The sequence below is a fragment of the Taudactylus pleione genome, unplaced genomic scaffold, assembly GCF_031769625.1.
Source record: "Taudactylus pleione unplaced genomic scaffold, aTauple2 ptg000040l, whole genome shotgun sequence".
Lineage (NCBI taxonomy): Eukaryota > Metazoa > Chordata > Amphibia > Anura > Myobatrachidae > Taudactylus > Taudactylus pleione.
The window spans coordinates 1357713-1381072 of record NW_028284442.1 but is presented as its reverse complement, the minus strand read 5'-3'; the positions used below and the strand labels follow the sequence as shown (position 1 = coordinate 1381072).

The 23360-nt window shown below is 41.9% G+C and overlaps 1 protein-coding gene across 1 annotated transcript in view; it reads right to left on the bottom strand.

Moving 5' to 3' along the window:
- Window positions 1–23360, bottom strand: part of WASHC4 (WASH complex subunit 4) — a 94031-nt gene that overhangs the window by 4943 nt on the left and 65728 nt on the right. Inside the window, exons 17-32 of the mRNA XM_088454353.1 lie at window positions 22947–23093; window positions 22546–22625; window positions 22151–22256; window positions 20263–20379; window positions 18722–18890; window positions 18368–18522; window positions 16419–16493; window positions 15981–16085; window positions 15132–15266; window positions 14626–14734; window positions 14110–14176; window positions 12634–12720; window positions 12375–12522; window positions 10613–10709; window positions 9607–9803; window positions 8963–9062 (exon numbers count right to left, since the gene is read on the bottom strand). Coding sequence (XP_088310479.1) covers window positions 8963–9062; window positions 9607–9803; window positions 10613–10709; window positions 12375–12522; window positions 12634–12720; window positions 14110–14176; window positions 14626–14734; window positions 15132–15266; window positions 15981–16085; window positions 16419–16493; window positions 18368–18522; window positions 18722–18890; window positions 20263–20379; window positions 22151–22256; window positions 22546–22625; window positions 22947–23093 — 1894 coding nt within the window. The remainder of the gene's footprint in view (window positions 1–8962; window positions 9063–9606; window positions 9804–10612; window positions 10710–12374; window positions 12523–12633; window positions 12721–14109; window positions 14177–14625; window positions 14735–15131; window positions 15267–15980; window positions 16086–16418; window positions 16494–18367; window positions 18523–18721; window positions 18891–20262; window positions 20380–22150; window positions 22257–22545; window positions 22626–22946; window positions 23094–23360) is intronic.

Sequence of the window (23360 nt, the reverse complement as noted above, 5' to 3'; positions counted from 1 at the left end):
AGAAAAACTGGTGGGGCGGCCTGAACCGAAAAGACAGGGCGTACCCCTGAGAGACTACTTCTCGAACCCAGGCATCCGTGGTGGTATTGTGCCAACACTGGGCGAATTGGAGAAGTCGGCCTCCCACTCTGGGGTCCCCCAGAGAGAGGCCTCGTCCCATCAGGCAGCAGGCTTATCCTCCTGCTTGGAAGAAGGGCGCCGAGCACTCCATGCCTGCTTCTTGGGCTTGGGTGCGGCCTTGGTCGCCGAATGTCTCGGGAAGGACTGGCCCTTGGCCTTACCCTGAACCCGAAAGGACCGAAAGGCAGAGCTCCTCACTTTAGCCGGCGCAGAGGCCGAAGGGAGAAAAGCCGACTTGGACTTAGCCAAAGTATCCACTATTCTGTCCAAATCCGGACCAAATAGTAAATCACCATTAAAAGGCAAGGCCTCCAGACCCTTTTTTGAATCTGCATCAGCCCTCCAGGACCTCAGCCACAGGGAGCGCCGAGCAGACACCGCTGCAGCCGACACCCTAGAAGTGAGCAGGCTGGCATCCAAAGACGCTTCCCCAATATAGGAAGCTGCATCCCGCATCTGTCCCACTAACGCTCTCTGGATATCCGGAGCCTCATCAGGAAAGGTATCCTCCAAGGCATTGGCCCATGCCTCAATGGCTTTAGCCACCCAGGAGATAGCCATGGACGGGCGAGCCACCGCCCCGGAAAGAGAATAAATGGACTTTAAACAAGTCTCCACCTTCCTGTCCGTGGGATCCTTCAAAGAGGAGATAGACGGCAATGGCAGCGTCGCGCTTTTGATCAAGCGGGTAACGTGGGAATCCACCGCCGGCGGAGTTTCCCATTTCCTGCAATGAGCTTCAGGAAAAGGATAGTTCGCCGCCAACCTCTTCTGTGGATGGAACCTCTTACTAGGTAATTGCCAGGCCGCCGCCATATGATCCGATAATTGATCAGACAGGGGGAACACAGTTGAAGTCACCTTGGCCTTTTTAAAATTAGGAAACTTCGACCTAGGAGCCGGCGCATCATCCTCAACATGTAGGATAGCCCGCACCGCCCTAACTAAGGCTGGAACATTAATGGAGGACTTAGCTTCCACCTCCTGCCCCATGACATCAGAGTCAGAGTCCTCATGGATTTCTCCATCATCTGAGGACACTTCCGAGTCCGACAACTGCGCAGCTAGTGAACTCACAACCGGACGTTTAGACACCCTTGGTGGCACATCACCTTGCAACATGGACTGAAACGCCGAGGATGAAGCCGCCAGACTCTGTACGGAGCTGGATAGAACATCCACCCAAGGCGGAGGAGCCGTCGGAGCAAAACTCTGCAAAGGCACTACAGACTGACGCATCCCTGGGGAAGACTGCACATACACAGGCAGTCCCGAGTAAGGACCCACAGTCTGGGCCCCGGGGGAAGACCGCAACATTTGTGGAACCCTCGGGGAATGGGGGATGGTGGGCTGCGGTAACGCCCTAGAAGGGACCGCTGATGGGACCGATAACCGGTCCGCAATAGACGCCAGCACCTGTGAAAACATCGCCCAAGGAGGGTCCTGTGATACAGGGGGGTTGGAGGGGTCCGGTACCAGCTGGCACCGCCCGCACAGACCATCCTGAGATAAGTCCTCCCCATCAACTCCAGCAGCACAACGTCTGCAGGAAAATAGCACAGGAGCCACAGAGCGCTCAGTCTCCTCATCAGACATGATACCGTAAATCACAAGAAATAGGTATCACCAGAGGAATTACGGTTTTAACACCCGCGCACTCACCAGTATGCGACACAACAGCCCAGATATGGTACTGTGTAGCACACAACAGTATGTGACTGACCCCACAAATACGTGTTTTATATAAGTGAGGGTCTCAGAAAAACGCCCTTCCCCCACACACCTGCCGGGCCGTAGGAGAAGGAAAGGGATAGTTATAAGCTGACAGTAAGGAGAATAAGTCACAGACAGGCAGCACTAGCAATAGTCACATACAATGCAGAACAGTTATACTCACTGCACCTTCCGCTACAATCAACCGCCCAGATTCAGTGTCTGGGAGGGCTATAGCGCTGTGTACACTGTCCTTTAGCAGGGGAGAGGTACACAGGGGGACCGGTCCACTTGATACCGCCTGGGAGTCTGCGATGTGCCAGTAAAGATGGCCGCCGGAGACCTCAGAGGAGGAGTGGCCGAGAGATAAGAGCAGCTCAGCGACGCCAGACTCCTAGTTGAAAGGCGCGCTGAGCTGAGGGGAGGAGCCGCTAGACAGGGAAGGCTGCCTCCCCTGGCTAGCAATTAACCCCCGGGTTGCCGGTCCCGCTACCAGCCTGATACCCTGGTGGTCTAGCGGACACGCGGGGTACTCCTCAATTGAGGGGGAGCCCGCTAGCGCCTCCGGTCTGTCCCCAGAGACCGGAGGCGCCTGACTGCATTGAGGTATCCGCGGGCCGCCGCACGCGGCGACCCGCGGCTTACCTGATCCCCGTCGCGTCCGGCAGCAGTCAAGGGAGTCCCCAGAGCCCGGCTAGTACAGGCTCTGGGGTCCCGCCGCGATCCCCAGCGCTGTACTGGCGTCGCGGCGCCAGCGGGGAGAAGGAGCGGCAGCGTGGACGTCCTAAAGGACAGTCTGATGCTGCCGCTCTAACAGTGTAAAAAAAGTAGAAAAAAATAAAAAATTTCTCTTTTAAAATAAAGCTTAGGGGCTGCTCCTGCAGCCCCACTGCGACAGGTTGACCCGACTCCGGCCGGGCACCAACTAAAACTTGAGGTGCCTGTGGCCGGGGCGGGGTATAGAGGAGGACGGACCCAAGTGCATCCTGGGAGCAGCAAAGCTTTAACTGCGTGGTGCCCGTGGATCCAGATCCAGCTATACCCCAAGGTCAACCCTGTGGACCCCCTATGGACCCTGAAGTAGAAACAGAAAATTTGAACAAAATTCTTCCAAATCTCTCAAGGAAAACAGACACAATATATGAGCTAAACCAGTTTTTGGTGCAAGTACCATGATGTGGATTCAAAAATGTTGTTAATATGGGATTGAGTGGTACTATCCAAATGTGAAATATAAAAACCCCATTTTCTCTGGAACGTTCTACACCCTTCTCTATATCCGGGAGGGTGTCACGCCGGTCAAAATAGAGTACTTGAAGTAACATGCATTTAACATCACCAAGAAAAGGAGGGGTCTTTACCGTCCAATTTATGAGAATCGCTTTCTTAGCGATCGTCACTATTGTCGTAAGGAGCGGAATTACAGTTTTCTCATTATGTGGGGACACATTCCAATTACTAAAATTCGCAAAAATGAAAGCTAAGGGATCTTTTAGTAGACGTAGTGATAGCAAATCATTTATAAAGCACATAAGTTTATCCCAGAATTTGCGGATGTGCCCACATTCCCATATATTGTGCCAGAAGGTGGCTTTAGAGGCTTTGCACTTCACACACTGTCCTGTCTCATCTAATACCATATGGGCTCTGCTACTCTGTGAAATATATGCCCTGTGTAAAATCTTCACATGGACTTCCTGTAGGCGCGCCGAGTGTAAAATTTTCAAGGTGGTCTCATAATAACTTAAAAGAATTTCAGGAGAATTTATTGTGGGAATATCTACTGCCCATCTCACCGCGCATTTATGCCATAGGGAGTTTGCTTTAGATGAAGTGAATTCAGTTGTCAAAAGTTTAGTTTAGTAATTATTTTGCATTGTGAACATAAATATGGAATCTAATGCATCTTTTGTACCTGGGTCTGTCAAAGCAGGAGGCATATGTTGAATAAAATGTCTGACTTGGAGATACATAAAAAATTGCGAGTTAGGAAGATTAAATTTATCTTTAAGAATTTGAAACGGAAGAAAAGTGCCCCCTGGGTCAAAAACATCTTTGACTTTCTCAAGACCTTTAGCCTTCCAAACAAGGAAGTGGGAGTTATCTAAACTTGGGCTAAACATAGGATTACCCCAAAGAGTGTTGTATTTAGTAGAGCAAGCGTTTCGGTTGAGTCTCCGGTTGATGTTCCACCACGCCTTGTAGGTGTCACGAAAAATTATATTATTTAAAATTAGATTGGGGAGTTTGTGTTTAGGATTTGTGTAAAAGGGCACTTGGAGCAAAAGGAGAAAGTAGTTCTGTTTCTAAAGACAGATCCGTATAGACATTACGTCCAAAACACCAATCTAACACATATCTAAAAAATACAGCTGTTGAAAAGGCCTTCAGATCTGGAATACCCAAACCACTCCTCCCCCTGTCGCCCTGAAGCTTAAGCTAGAGCTATTCTAGTTTTTCCGCCACGCCACAAAAATTTGGAGGTTGCTTTTGAGTAAGCATTAATATCGTTTTGGGTAACGGCAATAGGAAGCATTTGAATCAAATAAGCAATCTTCACAAAGATTATACTCTTCAGGACCGCCACTCTTGCCATCAGTGACAAAGGAAGATCACGCCAATCCTCTAATTGCTTATTGATTTTCGAAAGTGTTGGGGAAAAATTACAGTTGTATATTTTAGTAGTTATTTTGGGAATGTAAATTCCCAAATATTTTAAAGTGTCCTGCGATCTTAAAAATTGGGAACAAACAGTGGGAAGGATAGAAGGGAGATCCGTTCCTAAATACAACAACTCAGATTTGTGAAAAATTACCCTATATCCCGAGAAGGATCCAAAGCGTTCAATATTTTCTAAAATTGAGGGTATAGAAGTGTCTGGATGGGAGACAAATAACATGTCGTCCGCAAATAGAGCCAACTTGGACTCCACTGTTCCTATCTTGATACCAGAGAATTGCTCATCATTCCTCAGAGTGACCGCCAGAGGCTCCAGTGCTAATTCGAACAACAAGGGGGACAACGGGCATCCCTGCCTCGTCCCCCTGCCTATCGTAATAGGATGAGAGATAACCGTTGCAGGCTATCTGGGTTGTTGGACTAGTATAAATAGCTGAAATTAAATTTATAAAATTATCAGGAAATCCAAAACGTCTTAGAGATTAGAAAAGATGATCCCAGGTTAGTAAATCGAACGCCTTTTCGGCATCCAGAGAGAGAAGCAAAGGCGTCCCCCGGTTCTCCCTGAGTTCTAATCCCTGCATAATCGAATAACTCTCCGAATGTTGGTTACTGAGTGTCAATCGAATAACTCTCCGAATGTTGGTTACTGAGTGTCTACCCATGATAAAACCTGTTTGGTCTGTATGTATTACCGCTGGTAGGCATAGCTTAAGACGATCTGCCAAAATTTTTGTAAAAAGTTTATAATCTGAATTTAGTAAAGAGATAGGCCTGTAAGACCCTGGTTGTTAAGGATCTCTTCCTGGTTTTGGGAGCAATTTAAGAATAGCGCTGTTAAAATAAAGTGGCAAAGACTTATTTTGAAGTATATCATTATACATTTCTAATAGAGTGTCTCCACATTGGGGGAAGAGAATTTTCAAATACTCTCCAGTTAGGCCATCAGGTCCCGGAGCTTTATTGGGTTTGAGAGAGCGTATAGCTCTAGAGAGTTCCGATATCGTAATAGGGGTACATAGATTTTTTGCGGTTTCTAGACTGATCTGGGGTAAGTGTAATTGCTCCCAGAATCTCTCTCTTTGTGTGTAGTCTATTTGACTGTTTGCATAAAGATCTGAAGAAAATGTCCTAAGAGTTTCGGATATTTGTGTACCGGTGTCAATTCTATTACCTTTTGGGTCTATTAGGGATTGAATGATATTTGTTGTACGAGGGCCACGTAATAAATTGGAAAGTTGACGTCCTGTTTTGTTGCCGAATTTGTGGAATTTAAAATCTGAGACATATTGTGATCTATCATGGTTTCTTTTGTGTATGGGAGAAAGAGTCAATTTATATGTTTGGAAAGCGTCAGTTAGCTCTCGTTGGACCTTATGGTAATTATAATAATTCTTCGTATGTTGTTTCACATAAGATATTATTTCGCCTCTTATTACTGTTTTGGACGCTTGCCAGAACAGGGTAGGGTTCGTGAGCCTGTGTTCCTCATTATTATTTTTATAGTTTTGCCAGGTGGACTCTAGCATGGATCTAAACTCTATTGAGTTGACCAAGTGTGTGGGAAATCTCCATTGTCTATAAGGGCCTTTGTCAATTTCTTCATTAATAGTGACCCGAATCAGTGTGTGATCAGAGATACAGATTGTTTCAATATGCGCCTCTTGTACCTTAGGAAAAAGGTTAGTCGAGATTAACAAATAATCGATTCTAGAAAGAGAGCCATGAGCAGCTGATAGACATGTGTATTCTTTTTCTAGTGGATGTAGCGTTCTCCATATGTCTAGAAGATCTAATTGTTGTTCAAAAGCTGAAATACCAAGTTTAGGAGGTTTAATTGGACGGGTCCTAATTGTCTGTCTGTCTAGAATTGGAGACGATATGATGTTAAAATCTCCTCCCACTATAAGCTTAGTCCCAGGAGGCGAGTTTAGTTTATTAAGAATTTTTTGGAAGAAAGGTCTGTTATATACATTTGGGGCATAAACATTGCACAATCTGTATCTAGTACCATTAATAGTCACATCAATTATTACAAAACGACCCTCTGGGTCCAGGACAGAGGAATGTGTCACATAGGAGTGTTTTTTATGTATTAATATTACCACACCTCTTGCTTTGGAAGTAAAAGAGGCATAGGCCATAACTTTATATTGGAACATATTCAGTTTATTTATTTCAGGGTCTAATAGATGGGTTTCCTGAAACATCATCAGGTCAATGCGTAGTTTGCGAATATAAGTAAACACTCTTTTCCTTTTAATAGGAGAATGCAACCCGCCCAGGTTCCACGAGCCAATTTTCAGTGAGCCCATTGTGTAGGAGATAAATCAGGTCTCACACTAGCAGCACTACCAAAAATTATTCCATATATAAGATTAGCAGTAATAAACTCTAGAATATTTTTAAAAGATTCATGTTGCATACTAAGTACATCATCCTCATCAAGTCGGGGGGGGAGGGGTGGGTTAGCAAGTGGAAAGAGAAGAGAAGGGGGGGAAAGTAGAAAAAGAAAAACATTCAAAAAAATAATAACAAAATAAAGATACATATAATTACCCTCCAAAGGGAGGTAATCTATAACGGAAGCCCTCAGGCAACGCATGAAAACCTCTGATATGATTAGCGTCAATACCCAAAACCTCAGGCAAAGAAATAGAAAAAAGAACAGAAAAAACAATATAACATATTATACTTTCAGCCTGCCACGACCCTATGATATAGGTGTTGACATTTAACATAAATAGCTAGAAGAGCGTTAAAATACACCAGTAAAAGAAAAAACATTTATATTACCATATTCATTATGCACCTTTCATTGACATATTGAAGAAAGTCTCTAAGCCACCCCACTGAAGAGGCAGAGTGGACGGGTGGGGTTGCTTGAGCAGCGTCACCCTCTTCCGATAGGAATGCCATTGCATCCACTGCCGTGGAAAAATCTTGATATGAGGAGCCATCAAACAATCTAAGGCGTGCAGGGAACAATAGCGCAAATTTGCGACCATCCTTAATCAGCCGAGAGCATACTGGATTGAATTCTTTACGGGCTCTGGTGACCTCGGTAGAATAATCTTGAAACAAAAATAGCTTGGTGTTTTCCCACATTAGATTGCGCTTGCGACGAGAAGCTGACCAGATGGCTTCCTTATGTGCAAAATTTAAGCATTTGAAGATGACCACTCTAGGTCTATTTGAACCTGTATCTCTGACCGGCCCTAGGCGGTGCGCTCGTTCAATTACTAAATCAGAGCTAATATCATTCAACTCCAGCAATTCAGGAAGGGTCTGACGTAAAAAATGGTATAAGGCAGCTCCTTTGATATATTCAGGAAGTCCCACTAGTCGCAGGTTGTTCCTCCTGGAACGATTTTCTAAGTCATCGATCTTATTGCATAGTTGATAATTAGATTTTTCCAGCGTTTCACATTTACTCTTGAGGGTTTGTATGTCATGGAAGTTGACCCCCACTCTATTTTCAATTGTGTCCACAAGAGTTTCCACCCGTGCAACATTAGACTTAATGTCTGCTATAGCCTGTGTAAAAATGGTTGCTTGATCTTGCAACATCGGACCCATTGTGTCTTTTATAGCCTGCACCATTGATGCATAACTTATAGGCTGTTCGGGGTTGGAATATATAGGCTTAGTAGCGATCAAGTCGGAAGCTTGTAAGTTAGAATCTTTCACTTGCGGCTCAATAACAGCAGCCATGGTGGAATCTCTGCGTCTGTCTCCCCATTGTTTCTGACCTGATTTTCCTGGCATCAGCGGAGGGAAACATTTCTCCATACGGTGGAGACACTTAGCAAAAGATATATCAAATAAAGAGGGGGGGGTCACAGATACCTAAAAAGGTGATTAATATATGGTCGGGGTGGCAGTGAAGTTATAGACGCGGTCGGAAATCAAGGCCGTGGTCTGCAAGGCGGGCGGAGGCCGCACCCGCGGCAGCATTAATACTCACTGCCCGATTCCGCGGACCTCGCGTGCCCGGTGATGAGTGATCTCTTAGCGAGTAAGGGGAGTAGGAATCAGCCACCAATATGTGCCTTGGGCTGAGTAATCTCCTCAGTCAGCAGGAGCTCAGGCTACAAGCGTCCATCTTCCTCAAAGATCAGGCCACGCCCCTCGGGCCCCCTCCTCTCTTAATACGCCCCTGCCACATTCTTTTGCTTAAAGGCAGGGGTCTTCAACCTTGGCCCTCCAGCTGCTGTGGAACTACACATCCCAGCATGCACTGCCACCTTTTTGATATAACAGCATGCTAAAACTAAGGCAGTGCATGCTGGGATGTGTAGTTCCACAGCAGCTGGAGGGCAAAGGTTGAAGACCCCTGGCTTAAGGTGTACAGTGGGAGATGTATGCATGTATATTATATGTACATACATACAAAAGTTTAAAAATGGTCCAACTGGAGAAATCATGTATCTGCACACGTTATACACACCTTCCTTTTCTTTCTTTTCCAGATTTTCTTCAGCTGCTGTTTTGTCCGCTCTAAAGAATATCCGTGCACTGCTCAGTGAGAAGTAAAGAAACTCAAATTCCTAAAGGGTTAAATGGAGTAAATTAGTTGCACAGTACAAGCAACTCCTTTAAACACATAGAAGCAAGAACCAATCTAATGTTCTCATTACCTTACCTATTTCACCATGTTTACTTATGTATTACATTCTAACCTTTTTAGTTTTCGTTTGCTATCATACAAAGAGATGTGGAATTTAGCCCAACCTATTTACATATGTAATACCGGAAGCACGGGGTGAAAATCTCATACAGGTATTGACAATAAAACCAGATTTTTGTACTGCTTATGTCTTTCTCTTTGGCTGTAAATGGAGCAGAGGGCTCCTACCTACTAGCGGTGAGAGTTCGCAAGTAAATTGCAGAGTTTTCAATGGATCCGACTGGACTCTACCAAGGAGTAATGTTTTCCTCATAACCTTACTCTCCTGGTAGAAGTAGAGTGCTCCTTCCTGCTGTCACAAGGCATTGCTGATAAGTTGGCCCCAACTTGCCTTTTAACATATACAGGATATGCTGTGTTTCAAAGTAGACTATATAAAAGTCAAAGTAACATGACTACTGTACCTGCAGATAAATGTCCAGTCTCTTGTGTGTTAAGTTCATTGTCTGAAGCAGCTTTTCATCCTGATTATTTGTCTGCACATTCTGCTGCTTGGAGACAGCTCTTTTCTCCTTAAGGTACTTTTCTCTTACAGACTGGAACCAGTGCAAGGAGTCAAACTCTTGGTACTGGTCCAAAAGCTTTAGGATATAAGCAACGCCTGTAGGGAAGAACACATACAAACAAATTATAGGACAATAACAGAGAGTCAATATTAACATCCACCAATATATTGGAGAGGATGCTTAGGACACCTGAAGACACTTGGATTAGGCAGGACAGGCACTTCTTTAGAGAACAAGAAGCTCCATGGTTAAAGACACTGCAGAGAGGTCCAGGCATATGTATGAAGGCCTAAAGTCAGGGACACTTACATTAGTGGGGTCAAGGTACAAAAATAACATTACTGGCTGCCTAATTCCCTTTAGCATAACATGAGGGGAAACTTTGGACTGTATCCCAACATAGGAAGAGCGCAAACATGTTTCCACTAGTACAAGTTAGTCTGTGAGGGGTTAGTGTTTTATTCTTAGAACTGAACCCTGCCTTATAGTTACAGGTTAGGGTTAAAACCTTATGTAGGTTTACATTTGTGACTTGGTCTAATGTTAGGGCAAAATGTAAATTGTATATATAAAGTTTACTCTCCTTTGTCGTCTTAGGACACCACAGGACCAAAATAGCTGCTCTCCAATTAACCCTAGCTGCAGTAATAGATTTCATAGGCTCTGCAAGCTAAAGGGAACATAGAACTAAAGTTCTGTCAAGGTATGGGAGTTTTTACTGATGTATTTGTGAATCCCTTTTTCATATTAACCAAGTATCTCCAACGGGGTTTAAATACTGATAAACCGGTAGGAGTTGTAAAAGAATGTATTAGCAGATGTAGTGATAGATATTAGAAGATATACATATAACATATATAACACTTAGTTGATTGTTTTCATGTCACTGACATATCTAGCTTACCCATCGCAAACCCATCATCAGTAAAAGCTGCACCAATTTTGTTTTTCTTGTTCAGCTTCTCCTTGCAGTTAATAGAATGCTCAACAAAGTTGAGGGTCTGAAAGGAAGAAAGAAGTTTCTTAAAAGTTATCTACAGCAATATTTTATAGAAATCTTCCTCTCCTCCAAAATGGTTCAACAGTGGCCTTAGTGCCCCGGCATGTTCTCTGAGTTGTATAAGAGCACTCTGTTGCTTTTATATGACCACAGAACTCTCCGCTGGCTTCTACTATACCCTTATGTATACAGATACAGGATGAGATTCACCAAGCTTTTGGGAGAAGTTTTCTAGTTCTAGTTTATGATTCATCTTAAAACCAGTAACTTGCAAATACTGACCCCCTGCTGGTTCTACTAGGCCACCAGCCACCAACTAAACTATCAACTGCACACCGCCGTTATGCTCCTGATGTAGGGGGATTGTGGGGTCTATTTATAAAACAGCATATTTAAGTGTTGCTACAAAATGTGTAACAACCAGCCACTCAGCTCCCAACTGTCATGTTACAGGCTGTGTTTGAAAAATGACAGTTGGGAGTTGATTGGTTGGTCGTTTATCACTCTCCACTTTATCACTTCACAGAGCTTCATACATCTGCACCACAGTGAGGCAAGCTATTCCAGCCCACAATGAAGTCCCTCATCAGAAGTGTAAGAATAGGATTTGTGGCAGTGCAATGTTAAAATTGTATTTAAGCCCACCCATCAGGAGCATAATGTCATCATGCCAGGGGAGGTACAATTTATCTCCCCTCTGGCGGCTATATGTGAGGTACAGCACTAGGAGGTGGTGTCATTTTTTTGTCAACAAGGATAAGATAAGCTTATGGCAGTTTAATGAAATGTAGACAGTTCACAGGCCTTAAAGACTATAGGGATTAGAAACTACGTTAAAGGCATCATCAAAACAACAGAAAAAGGGGCTATCACTACATTATAAATAGATCCCAAAGAAATTGGATTGGAAGAGACAGATAAAGAAAACAAACACAAAATAACTCCTCCATTACAGAAAATAACAGAAAATGTTATTACCATTAAACAGAATGAATTCATGTGTGACTATATTATTCAAATAAAGTATAATTAAATTCCATCAGAGTATTTAAAAAGAAATATTAATTACACATTTAATAATATTACTATAACACTAATCTTTCTACACACTCTCTAAATAGAAAACATAATTGTAATAATGGTTCAGTTTAGCAAAGTGCTGTAAGCAGTGTTCAAAAATAAACTACAAATATATTTTTTAAAAGAGATTATAAATTAGGGAAATAATTCCTAAAGTCTTTCATCCATGATGACCTCTCTTAGTTCTACCTCACACATGATGAACTTTTTACACAACCAGAACAAGCTGCGCTAGCTCAAACAAGCCCTTATCGTTTACCATTGTACCAAAGCTTAAGGTATACAGGCAAACTATATCTCCAATTCTGTATATATTATAGCGGGTCATAAATGGATGGCCAAAAAAAAGACAGCAAATTAACAGAAGGCTCTCATTACTCCACTATGAGCAAGCCATCAGTTCAGCTCTATGTTTTAGACCCATAAAGATGAAGGAACATATTTGGGCGATTATTTTGTTTCAAATTGAGGCACTCTTTCATACATCTTATGTGGCCAGGTAGCAGATATTCTACCATTTCTCTCCCGGCTTACCAGTACCATAACGCAGAGGTAGCAGTAAGATGTAATAGCACTCGCTACCCACCAGTGGTGGAACAATGCTGTAAAAGTTGCGAAGGTGAATGTTCTTTACACTGCGAAATTCAGGAGCAAACACGTCCACTAGCATTTTGAAATACTCTGTACCTTCTGCTGAATTCCGCGTTAGATCGCTTAGAACAAAGTCTAGCTGTCTGGAAAGAGAACACAAATATAATGACAAAATGTCGTGTACACAACAGAGTAAACATTTGATAGTCAATTAGCTGTTAAGTCATCATAGTCTTTGAAAGTTGTTACCTCACCTTGCAGCCTTTTGCGTTTCTTCAGAAAGACCTTCCTCTTTTACCAACTCTTCAAAATTGACTATATCTTCTAAGTCTGGGACAAACCTGGGAAAGCAAATTAGGTTTGTTATTCCCAGTATGTTAACAGTGTTAGGACAATGTAGATGTTTGTTTTCATACTGAAATAAACCAACACAGACAGAAAGGAAGGAATTGCTTAGTTCAGTCCTAGCCAACCAGTAGTACTACAAGTATCAGCATGCTTTATGAGCTGATCTGTGGGAGGGTATGCAAGGACTTGTAGTTTAACAACAGCTGGAGACACGTGTTGGCCAGGCCTGGTTTAGTTGATCATTTAGAATACAACTATCCCATATATCACATGTACTCATAACTATTTGAATGATTTAATGTTATAACTTCAAACATGCCTTAACACTCCTGTAGGTGTTCCTAGCCCCAATGTGCTCTGCCCCGCATTATGATACAACGGCTTCTGTTCTTACACCGCATTTTGTTCAAAACACATTAAAGAAGTGTGATCTAATATCCAGGAACCTCTCAGATGGTCAGTGCAGTAGGATCAGCCTAGTTCCAGTGTAGAAAGCAAATGGCGGCACAGTGGGAATAAGTACATATGTCTTGCTTCACCAACAGGTAAGGCAGCAGAAGGTACACTCTTCTCATGACGCTGTCTGGTTGCATTCTATAACAATTTTATATCTAGGGAGTCAATCCAAATAGCGAAGGGGGCGACTTGCCACACTTACTCGCAGCTATCTAGATTGACCCACCGATGCATGATTTTTAGAAAGTATCTGTACATATGTAGATGATTTACAGCATGTCTCATGGCCTTCGAGTTCGGCAAATGCTGGTTTAGTTGGGCTGCCACAAATGGACACTACCTTTCAATTAGAAAACATCTGTCTTTTGAATTTCATCGTTAGATTTCCTTGATAAAGGGCTTACTCAAGTTCTAAGATATGAGAGGTAGTAAGTCTACTGTGCCATGGTTTTACATTTTTCTGAGATTACAGGCAGATGACCTTCCACTTCAAGCTCCTAGAGAAACTAAAGCCTACAGGTCATTTTTATTGCTAACTAAAAGCAAAAGTATTATTGTGCTATATCTTATCCTGCAAACTTCAACTGCCGGTAACAAAAAAAACCAGGTGGTCCGGAAGCCAAAATTCTTCCAAACATTGTGCATTAGTCTGTGGCTGTCTGACAATATAATGCAGGTTTTTTAGATTCAGCAAACAATGGTACAAGAGTCACACCAGACCAGAGAACAGTAGAATGTAAGCTTAGCATTTCATTTGTTTCCCTGGCAGACATGTGCTAGTAAACTCTTGTCTAAAACAGATTTTCTAAATACCAATGCACAAGGCCTGTAACTAATTTCAGACACTAGAAAACTGAAAAGATTCATTCATGGCGTTTTTTTTATTTTTTAAAGATATTTGGCCAGTTAAAACCGACCATTTATACCTGATTGCATTACTGCAGCAGTGAAGACCACCAGACCGGATCATCCTGACATAGCCCATAGCATTGCCTGCAAATAACAGTTATAATGATCAACTTCAAGAGGCCTAGGTAAATGGGCTGCAAATTATCACTAGCCTCAGGAATTCTCCAGTAATGTTTATGTAAATAATTAAGCAAATATTTAAGAACATTCTAAAGACACATTGATAAAGTCTCAATTTTGTCTAGAGCAAGATAACCAAGTGATGTATTCTAATGAAAGATGCATAGGCAAGGCCACATGTGCGGATAGGTCACTTTGCTCATTAGAGCCCACTTACAAAAAACATGACATCTAGGTGCATAATAATTTAAACTAAACAGTAACCAAACATATACTAACTAGACAAAAACTAATTGTATGTCTGTTCCTGGGATTCTGTGTAATATTGGTAAGTTATCCCCATTGCCTCTAAGCCAAACCAGCACCAGTCGCAGGGGAGTCTAGTAACAATGTACTTATTAGTTGCTGCTCACCTATTTGACTAATCAGTTGTCTGAACTGATCAAGATAACTCTGTCCATCAGGCGTGAGACCAAGCTTCCGAATGCCACGATTAAATTTTTCAGCTCTTTCAAAAGGATACTATAGGAAAGAATCACACACGCATTACATTGACGGCATTTTTGCAAAGTTAGTTGTACTTCTTGAACAAACAAATAAGGAGACAACATTACATGTTATCTAACAGAGACCCTATGCAATAGCAACAGCATAAATGCTGATAACAGGGAGAAACACAATCTAGTAGCAATTAAAAGTCTAGCAATGAAAGAAATAACAAGAGTAACGGAATAATATTAGAAAAGCAAATTAATTATATCTAAAAATGTTATACGCAAAAGCAAAATTAGATTTGCAGATAAAACTATTTAATAAATGTATGGCAAACAGCTGAATATTTTAAACTACTATTAATGGGCACCAATCCTTAATGTATGCTACAGAAGCAATAAAATGTACACAGAAAATTTGTAATTACCTTTTGATCATTTTGGTCCTTAACTTCTCTGAAATATCTAATATCCTTTATCAATCTGGACTTAATGTGTTCATCATACATAAACTGGCTGAATATATAAAACTTCTTCCGTAGGAACTGGTACGTAAAGTTAACCTAAGGAACAGGATAAAGTAGCGTTTAACTTACTTTAAGGTTCTTTAGTCATGATTACATAACCTAACTTGTACTTTTATATATTATGTGCTGATTTAATGATTATTATTGGAAAGCAGTAAACAAGATATACTGTACTGTGAAACACGGTACACAATCAAACTAAAAGCGCTCTGTGTAAATATACTGTAACATACACTGATGTGTTTAGGTAGAAGAGATACAGTCTGGACTTGGCAACATCCACTATGAGCTCTGTAGAAGCTAGGAGAAGAATCGCCTATTATTCTGGTCACATTCTCAGGTCTATCCTGCTGTATTTAGCATAATGAGCGAAATCTAGCGTTCTATCAGTGAGAGAACATTGTGCAATTACCACGGATACTACCACACTGCTGATTGAGACCAAACAGGTTATAAGTTGCTCAGCTTCCAGGTACCAGACTAATACAAAGAGGGCGGCACAGAAACAGTTGAGCGGACAGCCAACCCCAAATCTGTGAAAGGCTGATGACAAAAAGGAGTACAATATGTACCAGAGCTGCACTTCATAACCAATCACACTGCAACTAAGCTGCTGTTAGCAGTACAGGTACAGTATATGGTCAAGTTACTTATACACCAAAATAATAGTATGGCAATTAGTTTAGAAGTACCTAAACAATAATGATGACCACAGTGACACATTTACACTTCTAGATAAGAAATGCTTACAGTTGTACTCATGATCCCAGTGCCATGCGTACGAATGGAGTTGGCAATGTGGCGGATGTTGATGGTATTCAGGTGCTTGTTGTTGCTGGTCCTCTCTACAAAGATCTGCAGGGAAAGCAGCACCAGGACATTACATCAACCATACAGCTGACTGTGCTCAAGTTGCATAAAAGCTACACAAGTAGTTCCTGTACACAATACCTGTATAATAGGGCAAATTTTAATGTCATTACGGTTATACTAGAAATACTTGTGCCAGATAGAAATACAACAAAACTCTACTGATGACTATTACCTATGTTAGAAACCATCTCTGATTTCTATGGTCCATATAAAAGCACTCTTCTACATGCAGCCTTGTAACTCTGCAGTGACTTATACCAATACAGCTTACAGTTTGGGATACATCTATCAAGAGATATGGAAACATCCTCATACCTGATTATTGAGGTTGTACAGGTAGCGCGACACAAACACATGAATATTCCTCATGATTTCCAGAACATCCAAACCCTGATATAAAATAAATAGAACAAATGAGTAATGCAGAGATCTGTTCATCATTTCAGCCATAAGAGGTCATGTGGCCATCCTGAGATGGGCGATTAGAAACATTGGCACATTGGAGGTATTCCCAGGGGAAACATTTGTCTTTAATTTGTCTTTGTGTTATGTTAGCAAGCTAAATGTGTGAGGCATACAAGTTTCAATAATGGGGTCCTTGTGCTTACATTACATAATTTTCTCATTACCAATTAGGGAACTGGAGTCTGTATACTACGGTATAGAGCAGGGAACCTATGCACTAAGAACTGGGAAACTCAGGCTCCTCCCCATCCATACCCCAGTGGCAAGAACAATACTAACAAGGACAACTGTTACCAAAGAACACAAAGAGCGTAAAGGTAGTTGGCATGCAGTGTCCCCATTGGCTACCTCCAGAACATGAGTCTGCTAGCAGACTGGTAGAAATTTCCATGATCAGCAGATTGTCCAGATTAACTGCAGTAATGATAGACTGAAAACAAATCTCGCATATAGTGCCAGTTGCAGTGCATAAGCCAAAGCAGCTCTGGGCTGCAAAACAGATCTTGCATTAATGCTACCTGCAATATATTAGCCAAAGGGCCTATGGACAGCAAAGCATCTCTCTCATACAGCACCAGCTGCAATGCATTAACCAGTGTAGCTGTCGACTGCACAAAAGACCCTGCATTCAGAATAAGCAGCGGTGCAGAAGTCAGACTGGTGCCGGAATGCAAAACAAAACACAACATACAGAGCAGTCTGATCCAGTGGATCACCTCTGAGTGGGGAGCCCTTACCTTACCACACAGCCAGTTTACAGTATGGGCCTGATGGCTGGAGTTGTCGGGCCCCTGGCACTATAAATGTTAGTATTGGCCAGACAATTCACCAGATGGACATGCCCACTGTGGCAGCTACGCAGTCCCCCTCCCCCTCCTCCTAGCCACCCCCAGCTGCTCAAGCTAATATGTAAATCTCCAACTTGGCAAATAAAAGAATAGAAATAATAATGCAACTGCACAGAACTAAACTAAGCTGAGGTTTCCCAGACAACCACTAGGCATGGGTCTTCAACCTTTGGCCCTCCAGCTGCTGTGGAACTACACATCCCAGCATGCCCTGCCAACATTTTGATATAACAGCACGCTAAAATGGTGGAAGGGCATCCTGGGATCTGTAGTTCCACAGCAGCTGGAGGGCCAAAGGTTGAAGACCCATGCTAGGGTATAGGACAGGGGAGGAAACCGTGAGAAAGTACTTTTTTTTTTATTCAGTTGATGGGACCGATTGTTTAGAATGGTTCTGGTAGGACCACCATCAGGAAACACACCAACACAACTGATTTGCACTGGGTAGTCACTTACATAAGGATACCTAAAACATGGCCCATTCATAGATTCTGGATTTGACAGTCAGAACCGGTTATCCAGAGTTTGTGCTGACAGTTTAATGTGAGGTCACTATATCCCTAGATAACTGTATTCAGTAGGGTTGGATATTGTGAGGTAGATAACAGTTGCACTTGGGCAATAACCAGGTTGTATTAGGGAAGGGAATGTGTTGAGGTTCTTTGGTAAAAAATTCCCATAATGAGCCATGTGAACTGTAGGCAAGGATCAGAGAAAGGACAGGTAGTCTCTCTCGGCTGCACTGGGCATTCAGTCTGAACGCTACTGTCATCAGCATGTGACAGTGTCTGTGAGCAGGTACTTTCCTCTGATATTTTGAGCTATCAATGACTGTCCAATGCTGCCTGTGGTGCAGACTATAGAGTGTATAGTTTGTACATGGGGCAAAACTGTTGATATTTAAATCATAATGGTTTCCTAGTTAATACATTTTTTTTCCATAGACAATACCTGCTCCAATGTTTGGCTTGGCAAATGAGGCTCAGTCATCGTTAAGCCATAGCGCTGTGTTGCCAAGTTTCTCATCTCACTGTAAGTGGCCCAGTCATGCAGCGCTACTGTGGTCAGGTTATAGAAAGTTTTATCCAGATAATGCGTAACGTAGGCTGCAAACAAGAGATCCAAATAGTATTATGTGCACCATGCTACATATACAGATAGATTTATACTATCAGATACATTATTAAATACAATATGACAGTATTCTGTAGGATTAAACCAAGTACCAGATTACACAATTGTTTGAGAGAATTACTGCTTTGGTCTAGTTACAGTAGATCATGCATTTGGTATATTTGACATTACCTTTGATATCAATAAATCTGTCAAAGAAGCGTATTGGCGTCAATGAGAAAAAATAGGCCAAGTCCTTCAAACCGGTTTTAAAAGGATTTCTTTCATCAAGCTGGAGGTGAGTGTGGACGGACAGACGGAGATCCTTCTCTATTTCTTTACATAACTTGTCTAACAGATGCTAAAAACAAAATGTTTCATAAATACAATTAAAATAGGAGGGTAATCTGCATAAACCATTACCATAAATGTGCATTCAATATAAACTTAAGAACACGGATTGACCAGAGAGCGGAGTCACAGTTATGCTCTGTGTAAACCAGCCTACTAGGATTGTATGTGAAGTCAACACAAATTCAATGTCACTTGTAGATTTTAGCTAAAGATGATCAGAAAACTATTACTACACTAGGAAATACAGCTGCTAACACTGTATTATAGACAAACAGTAAATACGGCACATGACACGTGAATGGTACTCGATGCTACAGACCTAGGGCCGGATTCAATTAGCCGTGAAAAGTGCCGTTTGGCGAAAAGTTTGTCTGTTTTCAACTTTTCTCCGTATTCAATTCCAGGACGTTTTTGCCTACGCGAAAACCTTACATGGAAAAATAGGCGAAAAAGTTTCTCCACCTTTAGGCAGGTGAATTGGAAGTGCAAAATCGCTATTTTGGGGTGCAAATGTGGGGATTTGATCCAGAACCCTTTGGACACCCCCCTAATGACTAATCAGTAGAAAAAAAAGAAAAAAAAAAAAAAATTATGTCAAAAGTGTTGGAAAATGGGTAAAAAGTGGGAAGCCTGGGATTTTGGGGGGCTATATGGATGTGACAGGTGTTTTGAGATTGCAGGAGGCTGCAGCAGGTGTATTTTTACGATTTTTTTTTTTAAGTCTTTACTTTAGGGATATCAAAATATAGTAGGACCCAATTTCACGTACCCCAAATTATAACTACGGTACTTATTTTTGTGATTAAACATTGCTTTATACCATTTTTTTCCACACATATGCATATAACAGCCCTTTGCCTCAAAATAAGTTCACTAAATACCTTTATTAGGACTATTACTACTCTTCTATATAGATTTCCAGTGTCAATTTAGCCTTTTTATGAGGTACAGACTGATTTCCCTCAAAAAGATGTCCTTTTCGCTAGTTTCGCTTTACGCTACATTCGCCTATCCGCATTTTCGCCTGTTTTACCATGGAATAGGACGAAAAGCGGAGATGCGCATGGAGAAAACATTGCGGCAATTCAGGCGAATTCATTCCGCTTTTCACCAGATGGCACTTTTCACCTCTAATTGAATTCGGCCCCTAGAGCCAAACACACAAGATACATAATGACACCATAAAGGGAAGGGACAAATTCAGATAGAAGTTACTCACAATACAGCACTTATAACAGATCTTTATAGCATCAGTCTCTATATATATTTATTATAAGTTTCCAATAAACCTGTATTAAACTCTGACAATGTGCTTATTTTTAAAATAACCCCATTGCCTATGTAGCCTCTGGATTGATAACTACGTGGCCTGAACTTACTTCTGTCAATACTTCCATGATTTCCTTGTCATAGCACTTCAGTAACACTTCATGGGATTCCAGGTGTCTGGCGTGCATCATTGCAGGGACACAGCTCCACAGCGCACTGAACATATACTAAACATGGGGGGCGGGGAAAAACAGTCTATTAATACTTTTGACATGGCTGCCATCGGAATTACATGTAGGATGGCCATTAGAGAAGTTGCTAAATAAAAGACCTAGTCCGGGGGAAGATAAAATGTGAGATATTACCATATTACTCAGCACTGTTTGCACATAGACAAGTAGGGGGTTATACAAGGTGATTTGTAGAGTGACTCATATTTGCATGAACTAAAGATATTAGGCTTAATCCCGGCAAAACTAAATCGAAATCAGGAAACGAATTACTAACAGCAGAAAATGCAGCATTATAATTGCTAAAACACAGTACATTATGCATCAGCATGGGTACTAGACAAGGGTTGGGTATGTTATCCCGGCGGTGACCATACCGACTGTCACAATACCAACAGTGGAATCCAGATGAATTTTAGTGCGTATTCTAACCCTAACCCATCTCTCCCGCAGCCTAGCTCCAAACATCCCCTTTGGCAGCCTAACCCTAACCCTCCCCTAGTGCCTAACCCTAATACAGGATTCATCTGTATTTTGACCATCGGTATTCTGTTGCCGGTATTGTGACTGTCGGGATGGTCACCGTCGGGATCCTGATTACATCCCCTAGACATTTCCAGGGCCCCCACACTTTCTCAAAGTTGTCTGGACAGCATAGCAATACATAAATTAGCTTACATTATGCTATGGCAGAGTTCATATAAATTTTCCAGAACCCTAGGCAGACCAAATCATAGTGCAGCAAAAGGGCTATTAATGTGATTAGCTAACCTAGGGGCCACTGCTTTCACCTCACTCAGCAGATATGCATACCCTGGCATTCATGATATTACCAAGCCCCAAAGTCCCTTTAAAGAAAATCCAATAGTCTTGTATTTATTACTGTTCCCTCATCATGCGAAATACGCAGCCAATGCTAGAATTATATCAAGGACACTAATCAGATAGTTCGAGACCCCCATCTCGTCCAAATGTGATCTTACTTAGCTATGCTCTCAGTGCGACAGATATTCAATAGAGTGGCGTAAGGAGGTTCCCCATTAAGGACTTTATTTTGCGCTAAGGTTTTACAAGCCTGAAGCGTATATTTTTTGCAAAGTGCTTTCAATTGCAAAATTCACAAAAATAGTACATAAAAGAGATTAGACGAAAACTAGCAATAAATTATTCAAGGATTAGAGAAAATTGGCAACAAAAGTAGCAAAACAGCTAAAAGAGTACACACTGAGCAATTTTTAGCTCAGTCTTTACATATCTTCAACGTGATCGGGAAGTTGGACCGAAATGGCGTGTAGCCATATCATTGCAGGAGCATTTGAAGTAGTTTATCGGCTAATGCTCCAGCATACACACAATACAATTATCGGGAAGATCATACAATTATCTGCTGAGCAGCCCAATAACCGTATAGTGTGTACTCGACTTTAGCACCTTGAGTCCTATACAAATAGTCACATGGGGCTACTCACGCGACAGAGCCCCTATGCAAAGCAATACAACACCTCAAATAAAAAATATGTTGGCAGAAGCGATTTCATCGAGGGCGAAGCCACGGGCAACAGCTAGTTGATGAAGGAGAAATATGGCCAACAAAGGGAGGGATATAGCCATTGCTTAGTGAGGGTGGCAATCAAGGCACTTACAGCAATTATCATCTTGAATATAAACAATTTAGATAAAACCAAAAAGTCAAATTAATGGAATTGTCATTTCCACATTGGGTATACAGCTATTTTTAACTGTTTAAAACAAACTACTGTTCACTCACATGTAACCTTGACGCATCAACAGCATTTTCATATACATCATCCAGATAAATTGGGAATACTGCCCGATGCCAGTACAGGAAACAGCAGTCACACTGTGCCCGGACTCTAGAAATAAAACACAGCGCTGTCACTCATTACATCATCTATCACATTTCCACTGATCTTCAACATGGACAAGCAAACATGACAGATATATCCACAATGGGAGAAGAAAAGAAAAACACCCCACAATCAGCCAAACAGCACTCTTTTTGGAGATATTTTGGCATCAATATAAATACAGGAATAAGGAACAAATGCTGGTATACAGTAGGTTTTGTTGTCAGGACTTTAAACACACAAATAAATGCTACCCATAGAGAGCCACTCGTATGTACTGATCTAATTTCTTTACCTTTCCCTTAATTCACTGATGAGATCCAGTTTCTTCATAACCAGCTGGAGTGGTAAAAGCTCCTCATCTTTAAACGTTTTCTATAAAATATAATAAGAATAGCTATAATGCATGAGGCGAACTCCATCTATGAACACCTCAAAACCATCTCTACTCGTCTCTAACAATATTTCTGTAGAAGAACAAGGCGGCAGCAGGCACATATAGCAGCCTTCAGGTCAGCATACAACTGCTGTCACTTAGTGGGGCAGATGAGAAGATACAAGAGTATATGGCTAAATAGAATCAAACATTTTTATTATTACCACAAGTACTGTAACACAGTTTAAGATGCTCACTGAGCAAAAAGTCAACACAATAGTCAATAGTAATGTACTATTGCACACACAATTAACTCTTACCATCTGTGTTCCCACACTTAATGCTAGTGCAACCACAAGTCTCCTCTGCCTTGTGCAAGGGCCATTCAGGGTATTCTCAGCCAGCACTAGAGCAGATAGAACATCCAAGCGCTGCTCACTGTATTTCTTGTCAGAAATTACTCTCTTCTGCATTAATACAACAAAACAAAAAGAGGTTCAGAAATACAGCAACACCTAGCTAGCTGAGGTAAAATATGCTTACTATAACCTGACACACTCTTTGTGCGGTATAGAGGAGGAGCTGCACGTTCTCTGGCGGTCAGCTTAGCAGAGCCTTGCTGAAGATGGCCTCCCAGCATCCGTGAAGAGGAGAGAGGGGTTACAGCTGGCCCACTGGCAGACAGACATGGAGAGACAGTGCCACCGGTCACAAGGCCATCACAGCTCACGGAC